General features: G+C 52.7%; 1 protein-coding gene across 3 annotated transcripts in view; it reads left to right on the forward strand.

Moving 5' to 3' along the window:
* The window catches only part of LOC143671336 (serine/threonine-protein phosphatase 2A regulatory subunit B'' subunit beta-like), a 56446-nt gene that overhangs the window by 15344 nt on the left and 27417 nt on the right, over positions 1-13685 (forward strand). For 2 of the 3 annotated variants that reach the window (XM_077146459.1, XM_077146460.1), the window contains exon 2: positions 4766-4951. In XM_077146459.1, the coding sequence (XP_077002574.1) occupies positions 4766-4951 (186 nt within the window). The remainder of the gene's footprint in view (positions 1-4765; positions 4952-13685) is intronic. The other variant, XM_077146461.1, reaches the window with a different exon arrangement.

Consider the following 13685-nt stretch of genomic DNA (forward strand, 5'->3'; position numbering starts at 1 on the left):
GCTGAGGGCTCGGCACCGGCTCCTCTTGCGAAAGAGCTCACCATCCCTCCCCGGGCCTGGGTCTGTGTGGGTGCCAGGAGGTGCCGTCTGCAGCACTGAATTTAGGAGCTTGTGTCCTGTCCCAGCCCTCCCGGCAGCTCCGTCCTGCTCACACGGGCCACCCCTGCCCCTGTGTCCTCCTGTCCCAGCCCTCCTGGCAGCTCTGTCCTGCTCACACGGGCCACCCCTGCCTGTGTCCTGCTGACCCAGCCCTCCTGGCAGCTCCGTCCTGCTCACACGGGCCATCCCTGCCCGCCTTGGGGGTTTTACATCCGTCTCAGCTCTTTGCTGTGTTCGCCTGCACGGCTTTTCACTTCCTTTTCAAAATGTTGATCTCCCCATAAATGTTTTCCTTTTCCAATCTGATCTCTGTGCTTTAACAGGAATATTGAGTGTATGACTTTTTAATCTGTTTTTACTCATTTTTACCATCCTATTTTGTATTTCCTTTAATCCACTCCTTTCCTGCTGCTTTTATTTTCACCATTCTTCTTACTTTGCGTTTATCAGTTTCAAGCGCCCCTTTTGATTAAGTTGGCGCTTGTTCTAGAAGGGTCAACACACACTTTTTTCCAAGTCCCAGGTTAATCTGTGTCTTTGTCCTTGAATTCACAACCCCTCCAGCACTTCCGTTCCAGTCCCTCTTTGCTGTTGGTATTGCCTCGAGAGGGTCGTAAGTAGTAGTTAAATCCAGCCTACCCAAAGGGCTGACTCAGCAGCGTGGTCTTATGGGCCAGGCGGCGTCCCCCCCGTGACTGTTGTCTCCTGGCTGGCAGGCAGCCCTGGTCCCTTGACTCCTCTGCCCCTGGCAGTGCACACGGCCTCTGCTCCTTCCCCTTTCTCTTCTGGGTTCCGTGGGTTTCCAGCTTCGGGTGCTCCTGTGTTTTCCTCTCTGTCCCGTCTCTGCTTACAAGACCTTCTGCCATGTCTCATTAATGCCATCCCTGCTCTGTGTGGGCACGTGAGCCAGCAGCGCCGGCCAAGGTCCCGTTTACAAGTGGACTCCCACCCACACAGCCGCTGGGGCCCACCCTGCCTCCACCCCCAGCAGGCCCCCAGTAGAGCTCCAGGTGGGAGTGCTGCTTTCACCAGGTACCCACCGGCAGGGCCCGTCCTTACCCTCTTCTGAGCCTTGTGTGAGGGGTATGCTCGCCTCTGAGGATACTGAGGCACAGGGCTGGGCGCCTGCAGGGATACCAAGGCACAGAGTGGGGTACTCGCGGGGATACCAAGGCACAGGGCTGGGCACCTGTGGGGATACTGAGGTACACGGTGGGTGCCCATGGGGAAACTGAGGTACGGGGCTGGGCACCTGCAGGGACACTGAGACATGGGGCTGGGGGCCCTTCCCAGCAGGGCCTGCAGCCCGGGCAGGGCTCTCATCCTCACGTCGCAGCGTGTCCTGGGGGAAGAAGTGCCGCCCTGCGGTGCTGAAGTCCAGCAGCTTCGGGTCGCCTGACTTGGCCGACAGGAAGCAGCTGGGCGGGTCTTCTTAGGACCTCCCGTCGTTGCAGGGTCTCTGTACGGGCCTGCACAAGGACATAGCTGTACTGTTTCGGCACAGGGAGGGGGCAGGCTGCACAGCTGCCTTTGTGGTACCTTCAGGGTAAAATGAGGTGGGGACAAGGTCCCTGTCACATGGCGTGTCGCCCACCTGGGTTTGCTGGTGGCCGTGGAGGTGGGGAGAGGCCGTCCTGCCAGTGGGTACAGCCTGGCAGGCCTTGCATGGTGAGGACGAGCTGGCGTTGGCTGCTGCAGGGAATTCACCCCAGGATGGAGTATCCGTTGGCCTTGGGCTCTGGGGCGCACGTTGATTTGTCATCCTTGAGGTCTCCTAGGAGCTGCTGAATGCCAGCCCCGAGACACGGAGGGCCTGAGAGACCCCTTCACAAGAAGTGAAGCCCCCGTGGACGTCTGACCCTCCCCCAGACGTCCCCCGAGTCCCCTCTAGCCCACCTGATCTGGCAGACACTCTGGGTAGTAGAAGAAAGCGCCCACTATGCAGAGTGACATGGTTTCCTGTGTGTCGAGGCCTGAGCTCTGAGCAGTGTGTGCAATCGAGGACGAGGCCCGGATGGGCCCAGGGCGTCTCCTCCCGGACCTCCTCCTGGGGGCCCACTGTCATCCAGCCTCTCTTCCCCTCTGCAAATGCAGGCAGTGGTCTCCGTCAGGCATGGGCAGCTCTGGCCCTGAGGCCCGGTGTGGTCGCCCTGGATGGCATGACGGCTCGGACCTCATACCACCTCCACCCAGCACCTTGTCCCTAACCCTCCCCCTCCCCTGTGTCCACCCAGCACCTTGTCCCTAACCCTCCCCCTCCCCTGTGTCCACCCAGCACCTTGTCCCTAACCCTCCCCCTCCCCTGTGTCCACCCAGCACCTTGTCCCTAACCCTACCCCTCCCCTGTGTCCACCCAGCACCTTGCCCCCTAACCTGCCTGATGTCGAGGCACCTACGCCCAATTAACTCTGCACCACCAGAAGGAAACTGAGGACTTGGGGAAGTGAACAAGCACAGGAAGGAATTAAGGTCGAGGGGCAGCCCCGGGTGGAGAAACTGGAAACCGAGGACCAGGCCGTGGGCAGCGGGGTGGAGGAGATGCACCCTTCAGTGTGGCACAGCCTGGCCCGGGTGAAATGTCGGTCCCAGGCCGTTGCCATCATCCCGAAGTAGGGTGCAGGCCCGTGCTGGGGACCCTCCAGGCCCTCTGCAGCCCACATCCCAGTGTGCATCAGTGAGCTCGCAGGCCGCTCTGGGCCCTGAGCCCCCTGTCGAGGGTCCGTCGTGGACAAGCCCTCCACGGGTGGTGAGCACAGGTTGCCAGTGTGTGCGTGGCGAGCCGTGGAGGGTGTGCTCAGCGGCCGAGAGGCATCTGAGCACATGCACGCCCTTCGCCGCATCTGTGCCCCGGCCTGCGTGGGGCACCACCTCCCTGGTGCTGGGGCAGCCCTAAGTCTGCCTGCCTCTGCCCGTGGGTGGGGCCGCCCTGCCTGGATGTGCTCGTGGGGGTGGGCTCTGGCGGCTGTGGTCGTGGGTGCTGTTGACCAGTACCGTGTCCTGACGTGCTGCAGGTGCTGTTTCCTGGCAGGCCTTGAATTGCATCCCCTACCAGGGACCCGCTCTTCTGCAGATGTTAGCGGGTCCCTTTATTGCTATAGACCCCGCCAGAGGCTTGACCTAGCTGGAGAACCCAGCACACCAGAGACATGGGCCCCGGTGGGCAGTGCCTCTGGCTAGCACAGCTGGTCAGTGAAAACTCAAACTCATGATTCTCAGTGGATGCTAAACCATGCCCTGAGGCACAACTTTGTTCCTAGGACTTGAAGATTTCAATTCCTTACAAGACTCCTGCTGCTGGGAGCAGGCTTTTGCTGTAGGGACAGGTCAGCTCTAGGGCAGGGCAGGGAGCAAGACTGTGCTCTAGGACGGGGGCAGGGGGCAGGTCTGTGCTCTCGGACAGGGCAGGGGGCAGGTCAGCTCTAGGGCAGGGCAGGGGGCAGGTCTATACTCTAGGACAGGTCAGCTCTAGGACAGGGCAGGGGGCAGGTCTGTGCTCTCGGACAGGGCAGGGGGCAGGTCAGTTCTAGGAGAGGGCAGGGGGCAGGTCAGCTCTATGACAGGGAAGGGGGCAGGTCTGTGCTCCAGGACAGGGCAGGGGACAGGTCTGTGCTCTCAGGCAGGGCAGGGGGCAGGTCAGCTCTAGGAGAGGGTAGGGGGCAGGTCAGCACTAGGACAGGGCAGGGGGCAGGTCAGCTCTAGGACAAGGCAGGGGGCAGGTCTGTGCTCTAGGACAGGGCAGTGGACAGGTCTGTGCTCTCAGACAGGGCAGGGGGCAGGTCAGCTCTAGGAGAGGGTAGGGGGCAGGTCAGCACTAGGACAGGGCAGGGGGCAGGTCAGCTCTAGGACAAGGCAGGGGGCAGGTCTGCTCTAGAACAGGGCAGGGGGCAGGTCAGCTCTATGACAGGGCAGGGGGGAGAATCTGAGCTCTAGGACAGGACAGGGGGCAGGTCAGCTCTATGACAGGGCAGGGAGCAGGACTGTGCTCTAAGACAGGGTAGGGGACAGGTCTGTGCTATAGGACGGGGCAGGGGGCAGGTCAGCTCTAGGACAGGGCAGGGGCAGGTCAGCACTAGGACAGGGCAGGGGGCAGGTCAGCTCTAGGACAGGGCAGGGGACAGGTCTGTGCTGTAGGACAGGGCAGGGGACAGGTCTGTGCTCTAGGACAAGGCAGGGGACAGGTCAGCTCTAGGACAGGGCAGGGGGCAGGTCTGAGCTCTCAGACAGGGCAGGGGGCAGGTCAGCTCTCGGACAGGGCAGGGGACAGGTCTGTGCTCTAGGACAGGGCAGGGGGCAGGGCTGTGCTTGAAGGGGGCGCCTTTGGGCCAGGGCAGCATGTCTGTTGACCCGCAATGGGACACCCTGCCTGCATCCCTCCGTTTGGTCCCACTGACCTTCAGGAGGCAGCTCAGTGGGGTCAAGACTTAAAATGGGGGTGGCCTGGCGGGTTGTCCTGCTCTCTGACGGTCGGTCTTCAGGAGCCTGTAATGAACACGCCCTCTGCGGGGTTTGCTTCTTGAGGCTTGCAGCCCTGTGCTCAGGCCCCAGCTGTAGCGTGGGACTGTCTGGTCGCTGTGCCTAGATTGGGTAGCCGTGACTTCATCTCGCTGCTCTCAGAGAGGGTTTCGCATCACCCTGTAACTGAGATGTCACCTCTTTTGTTCCTTAGGTCCAGACAAAGAAAGAAGACCCTCTGCCGCCCGCCACAAGCCAAAGCATTCCCACCTTTTATTTTCCTAGAGGATGTCCGAAGGCAGCTGTAGACGTCGATGCCGTCATCGCCAAGGTGGAGGCAGCCTTCTCACACTTCCCACACGAGAAAGCCACGATGGACGACATGGGCCAGGTGGCAAAGGTGGGTACCTGGCAGGTGGCAGAGCTGGGTGCTCTGCACGGGCAGGTGGCAGAGGCGAGTGCTCTGCGTGGGGAGGTGGCAGAGGTGAGTGTCCCACCCGGGCAGGTGGCAGAGGCATGTGTCCCGCATGAACAAGTGGTAGAGATAGATGCTCCACGTGAGCAGGTGACAGAGGTGGATGCCCAGTGCCAAATGCTTTGCGGGTGGCAGAGGCGGGTGCACCGCATGAGCAGGTGGCAGAGGCGGGTGCCTGGTGCCAGATGCCTGGGGGTGGCAGAGGCGGCTGTCCTGCACGGACGGATGGCACAGGCTGGCTCCCTGGTCCTGGGGGTGATTCCAGGACTGTGTCATCTCTGGTGACCAATTTGCACCGCTTTCACTGCTGAAAATTGGAAACTGATTTGGATTTCTGCGGATGCTTTCCATGAAACGCTGGAAGACACGGCAGCACCTGGGGTCTCATCTGCGGGGCAACAGGCAGACCCTGCCATCCAGATGTCCGCACACATGCCTGACCCTGTGCCACGTCCCATGCCTGGGGCGGCCATTCTTCTGAGGCCGGCCACATGGCCCCGTCCTGCCCGCTCCCTGCGCTCATAGATGCACCCTGTGGGGTGTTGGCTCCTGCTCCCCTTTCCTTGGGGCCCTGTCAGATCCTGTGCAGATCAGCAGAGAGGACAGGGAGAAGTTTGTAGAGCCTTTGCCATTCCCTAAGGGCTCAGCCTTTGTGCAGGGCTACGCGGGGTCAGTGGGCTGGTCGTGGACACGAGAGCGGAAGGGGCCGCGCTCCAGGTGAGGGCAAGGCCGGGGCAGATGTGGGGTCTCTGGGCCGTATGTGAATGGTGCCCTGCAATCCTTGAAGGTAGGCTGTAGCCAAACTCTCCAGGAGTAACAGACTTGGCCAGCCAGGGCCCCTGCAGGGTCAGCATCTATTCCCGGCCGCTGGGAGACGTGGTCAGCCCAGCTGCAGTGAGCAGCTTGCTGGTCTTCTCTCTGAACCTTATGTTTTCAGGCTCAACCACGGTGGTCGCCGTAGACTAACACATCCGTTTGCATTCCTGTCTTTTCTGCCCTAGTGTACTGACGTTCCCTGGGGAAGGGCCCACAGAGTGGCAAGGGACTGCACCTGACCATCACGTAGCGCCCAGGGAGTGGGCCTGCAGGGTCACTGGGTGGGTCACCCCGGGGGCGGGCCTGCAGGGACCCCTGACACCCTTCGCTTGTGGAGATGCCTCAGGCCCTCCGTCCCCTGCCCTCTTCCCCTGGAGCCCTGACAGGGCAGCAGGTTCTGTGCACAAGTCCCCGTAGGATTTTAAGGGGACTCGTGTGTCTTCATGGTATCGCCTTGTCTTATGCATGAACTCGCGCTTTCTCCATGTAGTCAAGCCTTGTCCTTCAGTGACGGTGACTCATTTTTTTACAAGGGCTTTTGCACCTATTTTCCTGGTTTATCTCAGGCAATTGCTCATACTTGTCTTGCTTTGAGTAGAACCCTACAGCTACATTTGCAGTGGCCATGAGGGAGCACCCCAGTTCCTAACTGCCTTTAGGGAGCACCCTAGTTCCTGACTCTTGAGAGGGAGCACCCCGACTCCTGACTGCTTTTAGGGAGCACCCCGATTCCTAACAAATGCCACGAAGTGATGGGAATTTCTTGGCTCATGGTTTTGAGGCTGTGAAATGCCCACATGAGGGCAATGCTGTCCCTCCCGCGGCTGCCAGTGTCGTGGGCTCCCTGCCGCACAGCAAGGCCCTTGGCAGTGTCTGCCAACTTCCTCCTTCTGTTCCCGGCCCTGCTCCCACTTCCTACTGCCTGTGGCTCTCTCCTGTCTGTGCTCATCCCCCTGCAAAGGGCTCCAGGAAGAGGACAAGACCCATCCGAGGCACCCCCTCGTTTGGGGGGCACACAGCTTCAAGCTGCCGCACGGCTGGGCTGTGAAGTTTTGTATGTGACTCTTGGAGGAGCAGCCAAGCTGCTTTCCGCAGCCGCTGGACCGGTGTCCACTCTCACTGAGTGTGGGGGGTCCGACGTCTCTGTGTCCTCTCCAACACGTGCTGCTCTCTGTCTGGTTGCTGTAGGAGTGGGTAGCTGTGGGTCTGAAATGGCATCTCTTCCTGGATTTCCTTTGCATTTCTCTAAAGACTACTGGTGTTGAGCCTCTTTTCACAGGTTTGATGGCTATTTGTATGTTCTTTGGAGAAAGTCAAGTCCTTTGCCCATTTTTAAATTCGGTGGTTTGTCTTTCCGTTGCTGAATTGTAGGAATTGTTTAGATATTGTAGATATTAAGCCCTTATAAGATATATGACTTGCAATTCTTGTCTTCCATTCTGTAGGTTCTCTTTTCATGTTCTTGATAATGTCCTTTGAACCACAAAAGGTTTTCTTCTAAAAGTTGTTCATCTTTTTTGTTTCTATTTGTTGCTCTTGCATTACCCCATCCAAGATTTTCCCCTATGTTTTCTTCTCTTAGTTTTCTGGTATTGGGCCTTATATTTAAGTCATGATCCATTTTGAGTTAGTTTTTGTATGTGGTGTGAGGTAGGGTCCAGCGTCACTGTTTTCCACGTTAACATCCAGTCGTTGCAGCCCATTTCTCAAGATCATCTCTCCCACTGACTTGGCATCCTGGTCGAAAACCAGTTGCTGTGCTTGTGAGAGCTCATCTCTGGGTTCTGAATTGTGTCCCCTGACCTGCGTGTCGAGCCATATGGAGCAGTCCCTGCTGCTTTGTGCTGAGGCTTGAAATCAGGAGTGCGTTCTCCAGCAGTGTTCTCCTTCTCAGGACTGCCTCTCCTCTCTAGGTCCCCTGAGCTTCCCTGTGCCTCCTGGCACCTGCGCCTCAGTCTCCACGGGAGACCAGCCGCGGGTCCGAAGGCTTCTGTTGTCTCCTGACCAACCTGGAGGCATTGTTTGTCTCAGCAGCGTTTACTTTTCTCATCTCGGGGCATGCAATGTCTTTCCATCTACTTACATCTTGTTTCATTTCTTTCATGGATTTTTTATACTTTCCAGAATATAAGTTTCGCACTTCTTTAGTTAAATTTATTCCTGAATATTAACTTCCTTTGTAATGCTATTGTAAATGGAATTGTTAATTTTATTTTTGTTTGGCTTGTTACAGTTGTGTAGAAATATGATGGACGGTTGTATTTGGATCTACTGTCCTTCAGCCTTAAACTCTTTTCTTAGTTCTGATTGCTCTAGCGTACTCATTGGGATTGTTTCCCTACAAGATGACATCCTCTGCAGACAGTTGTTTTATGCTTTCTTTCCAACTGGACATTGTTGTTTCCATTCCTTGCCTGGCTGCCTGAATAGGACGTCCAGTATAACGGCGGGTAGAGGTGGTAGCTGCCGTCCTGGCCCCGCACTCTTGGAGCACAGCGTCCAGTCTTTCTAGTGCCCACCGTTAGGGGAAGTCAGCTCTGGGGGATTCCTAGACAGCCTCTCTCAGGCTGAGGAAGTCCCTCCTCTTCCTCGGTTGTCAAGTGTTCTTACCACAAGGGTGCTGCATTTTATACATTTTCTGGATTGTTGAGACAATCGGTGATTATTGCTTTTGATGGTATTAATAGCCGACATTGTGTCCCTAGATAAACCCCACTTGGTCACGATGAATAATTCTTTATATATGAGCTGAATTTTGTAGTGATTGCTGTGTCTGTATTCGTTAGAAGCATTACCTGTAGTTTTCTTATAGTTAGTTAGTGTTCCCCTCTAGTGTCACCACCATAAAGGGGCCCAGGAGGGAATTGTGGGGTGAGGCCCATCCTGCCCCTCGACTGTAAAGGGCCCAGGAGGGAACTGTGGGGTGAGACCCATCCTGCACAGGAGCTGACTGTACTCCGTGCAGTGTCACCACTGCTGCCTGTTAATTAGACAGCATGTTTACAAGGAAGTCATGTGTGGGGAGTGACAAATGCTTTCCTCTTGAGGACAATTTTGTCCTTTTTAAAGCTGCATCTGTGTGTTTTGGGGTCACCTATTCCCAGTGCAGAATAGGAAGTTCCTCCTGGGACGGACTTTGGTCCAGGGCTGTGTCCTCCTCTGGCCTCCGGAACGGAATGGCATCCCTGGTCACCACCTGGCCTGGAGGGCTGAGCAGCCTCGGCACTCCGGCCACCCTAGTCTGGACTTTCTCTGAGGCTAAACTTTCCAGGGTCAGGTGGACACCGTGCCTGTTCACAGGCGGCCTCACTGCCCAGCAGTGCCCCGTGGTGACAGCAGAGCCCTCACCCCAGATCCTGCCCACAGCTCGCGTCTCCAGCCTCAGCTCACGTGCAGCGTGTCGGGCCCTCCCTCGGCACCCCTTGCCCTCTCCCCAGTGTCCCCTCAGTCTCCGTTCCCTGCTGTGACTTAACTCTAAGGCATGGCCTGGGGGTCTTCTCCGGCCCGGGGCCACGTCCCGGAGCGCGAGCGTGCTTGCGTGTTGCCGTGGCTGTTCTTTTCACTGTTGACACTGCTGTGTGTCTGTCTGCTCAGCCTCCCGCTGCCAGGACACGGGTGCTTGTGGTCCAGGTGAGGCCACCCTGCCGTGGACAAGTGCTCTGTCCTGAGGCCCTCGCGTTTTGTGGGTTTTCTCCTGAGAGGAGCATGCACGCCCTCAGGTGGACACGTGGAGAGGCATCAGTGGACGCTGCATCACTGTTTTCTCGGTGGCTGCCTCATGCCATCGTCCCACCGCAATGGACAGAATGCCAGGGTGTTGCTGGCCTTGTCAGCACTTGCATTTTAGCCGCTTTGAGTTTACACACGTGTGGGTGTTTTGCTGGCATCTCATTACACGTTTAATCTCCCTCTCCCCCCTAAGTGTGGGCACTGCGTTCACTTTCACTGCTGAGTCGTTCCTGAACCATTCTTCTTTCCTTGGGGTTAGTGTGCTTGCTGCCCTGTTTACAAAGTCTTCTGTGGACTCCAAAGACATGAAGGGCTTCTCCTGTGTTTCGTCCTTGGAAGTTTGCCACAAGGCAAACTAGATGTCTAGATGGGCACAGAGGGTAGGGGGCTGACCAGGACAGGCCCAGGGCAGGAGGAGAGTCTAGAGAGAAGCACAGAGGGCAGAGGGCTGACCAGGACGGGCGCAGGGCAGGGGGACGTCCACCCAGTGCTGTGTCCAGAGGCCCCCATGAGAATGCAGCGCCCTGAGCCTTTCCAACACAGAAAGTCCAGCAAGGTTCACGGTCCTCATGGGAAAGGGGCGAGGTGCACAGTCCCGCAGTTGAGCGCGGGCCTCCCGCCTGGAAGGTGAGCCTTGTACCACTGACCACCCGTGCTCCTGTCCCCTGTCCTCCTCCTGTCTGACCAGCCTGTCCGAGACCTACTGGGTTAAGCCTCCTGGCAGCCCCACCCCACCCCGATCCACAGCCTTTGCTTTTTTGTGTAAGTTTTAGAATCAGCTTGTCAATTTCCACCAAAAAGACCCCACTGGATGTTAATTGGGATAACATGGAATGTACATCATTTTGGGAATAATTGACATTTTTAACAACGTTGAGTCTTCAAATCCATTTATTTGGGTTTCATTTTCTTTCTCCTAGCAATGTCTTGTTTTCTTTGTAGAGCCCTTATGTAATTTTTGTTGAATTTACTTTTAGGTTGATGGTTTTTAATGCTCTCAATAGATGGTGCTTTTAAGATATTCATTTTCGTACTATTTGTTACTGGTATATTGAACCGTATTTGATTTTTTTTTAAATTTTATTTATTAATTAAAAAATTAAGAAACAAAATAAAACATCAACATACAAAATTACTAATTCACAATATCGTCACTTAGTTGCATATTCATCATTTCTTAGAACATTTGCATTAATTCAGAAAAAGAAATAAAAAGACGATAGAAAAAGAAATAAAACGAACACAGGAAAGAAAAAAGAAAAAAAAAAAGGTTATACCTACTATGCCCCTTATCCCTTGCTTTCATTGATCGCTACATTTCAAACTAAATTTATTTTAGCATTTGTTCCCCCTATTATTTATTTTTATTCCATATGTTCTACTCCTTTGTTGACAAGGTGGATAAAAGGAGCGTCAGACACAAGGTTTTCACTGTCACACAGTCACATTGTGACAGCTATATCATTGTTCAATCATCCTCAAGAAACATGGCTACTGGCACACAGCTCTGCATTTTCAGGCAGTTCCCTCCAGCCTCTCCATTACATCTTGAATAACAAGGTGATATCTACTTAATGCATAAGAATAACCTCCAGGATAACCTCTCGACTCTGTTTGGAATCTCTCAGCCATTGACACTTTGTCTCATTTCCCTCTTCCTCCTTTTGGTCAAGAAGGTTTTGTCAATCCCTTGATGTTAATTCTCAGCTCATTCTAGGGTTTTTCTCAATCCCTTGATGCTGAGTCTCAGCTCATTCCGAGATCTCTGTCCCACATTGCCAGGAAGGTCCACACCCCTGGGAGTCATGTCCTATGTAGAGAGGGGGAGGGTGGTGAAACTGCTCGTCGTGTTGGCTGGAGAGAGAGGCCACATCTGAGCAACAAAAGAGGCTCTCTTGGGGGTGACCCTTAGGCCTAAATTTTAAGTAGACTAGACCTATCTTTTGTGGGGTTAAGTTTCATATGAACAAACCCCAAGACTGGGGGCTCAGCCTATAGCTTTGGTTGTCCACACTGCTTGTGAGAATATCAAGAATTCAATTTGGGGAAGTTGAATTTCTCCCCGTTTTCACCATTCCCCGAAGGGGGCTTTGCAAATACTTTTCCAGTCACTGATCAAATCACTCTGGGATTCATCGGGGCATCACTCTAGACAAACCAACAAAATCTCATTTCCTACCTGAGATTCCAAGTACTTACGGCGTTCGATCAAACTATCTACATAAGTTATATCAGGAAATACACTAGTCAAAATATAAATTTTGTAACAAATAAACATTTTTTGCTTTAGTCTCACACATAAGGTGACATTTTAAAATATTAATTACCATCTGTTTTCAGCACCCTGCAATAATGACATTCCTTTGTTCTTCCTCATGCAAAAACATTTTTTAAATTGTATATTGTACATTTCACTATTATTATACACTCTAGGCATCCTAGATTATACCATCTCAATCTTTATCATCTATCTTTCTTTCTGATTTCATTTGTGCCCCCAGCCCTCCTCCCTCTACATTCTCACATGCAGCTTCATTCAGTGTTTTAACATAATTGTATTACAGTTAGGTAGTATTGTGCTGTCCATTTATGAGTTGTTGTATCCAGTCCTGTTGCACAGTCTGTATCCCTTCAGCTCCAATTACCCAATATCTTACCCTATTTCTATCTCCTGATGGTCTCTGTTACCAACGAAATGTTCCAAGTTTATATTCACTAATGTCAGTTCATATCAGTGGGACCATACAGTATTCGTCCTTTAGTTTTTGTCTAGTCTCACTCAGCATAATGTTCTCAAGGTCCATCCATGTTGTTACATACTTCATAAGTTTATTCTGTCTTAAAGCTGCATAATATTCCATCATATGTATATACCACAGTTTGTTTAGCCACCCGTCTGTTGATGGACATTTTGGCTGTTTCCATCTCTTTGCAATTGTAAATAATGCTGCTATAAACATTGGTGTGCAAATGTCCGTTTGTGTCTTTGCCCTTATGTTCTCTGAGTAGATACCTAGCAATGGTATTGCTGGGTCGTATGGCAATTCTATATTCAGCTTTTTTGAGGAACCGCCAAACTGCCTTCCACAGTGATTGCACCATTTGACATTCCCACCAACAGTGTGTAAATGTGCCTCTTTCTCCACATCCTCTCCAGCACTTGTCATTTTCTGTTTTGTTGATAATGGCCATTCTGGTGGGTGTGAGATGATATCTCATTGTGGTTTTGATTTGCATTTCTCTAATGGCCAGGGACATTGAGCATCTCTTCATGTGCCTTTTGGCCATTTGTAGTTCCTCTTCTGAGAAGTGTCTGTTCAAGTCTTTTTCCCATTTTGTAATTGGATTGGCTGTCTTTTTGTTGTTGAGTTGAACAATCTCTTTATAAATTCTGGATACTAGACCTTTATCTGATATGTCGTCTCCCAATATTGTCTCCCATTGTGTAGGCTGTCTTTTTACTTTCTTGATGAAGTTCTTTGATGCACAAAAGTGTTTAATTTTGAGGAGTTCCCATTTCTTTCTTTCTTTCTTCAGTGCTCTTGCTTTAGGTGTAAGGTCTGTAAAACCGCCTCCAATTATAAGATTTATAAGATCTCTCCCTACATTTTCCTCTGTTTTATGGTCTTAGACCTAATGTTTAGATCTTTGATCCATTTTGAGTTAACTTTTGTGTAGGGTGTGAGATATGGGTCTTCTTTCATTCTTTTACATATGGATATCCAGTTCTCTAGGCACCATTTATTGAAGAAGACTGTTTTGTCCCAGGTGAGTTGGCTTGACTGCCTTATCAAAGATCAAATGTCCATAGATGAGAGGGTCTATATCTGAACACTCTATTTGATTCCATTGGTCAATATATCTATCTTTATGCCAGTACCATGCTGTTTTGACCACTGTGGCTTCATAATATGCCTTAAAGTCAGGCAGCGTGAGACCTCCAGCTTCGTATTTTTTCCTCAAGATACTTTTAGCAATTTGGGGCACCCTGCCCTTCCAGATAAATTTGCTTATTGGTTTTTCTATTTCTTAAAAGTAAGTTGTTGGGATTTTGATTGGTATTGCGTTGAATCTGTAAATCAGTTTAGGTAGAATTGACATCTTAACTATATTT

This window comes from Tamandua tetradactyla, chromosome X, assembly GCF_023851605.1.
Source record: "Tamandua tetradactyla isolate mTamTet1 chromosome X, mTamTet1.pri, whole genome shotgun sequence".
In the NCBI taxonomy this organism is placed as follows: Eukaryota; Metazoa; Chordata; class Mammalia; order Pilosa; family Myrmecophagidae; genus Tamandua; species Tamandua tetradactyla.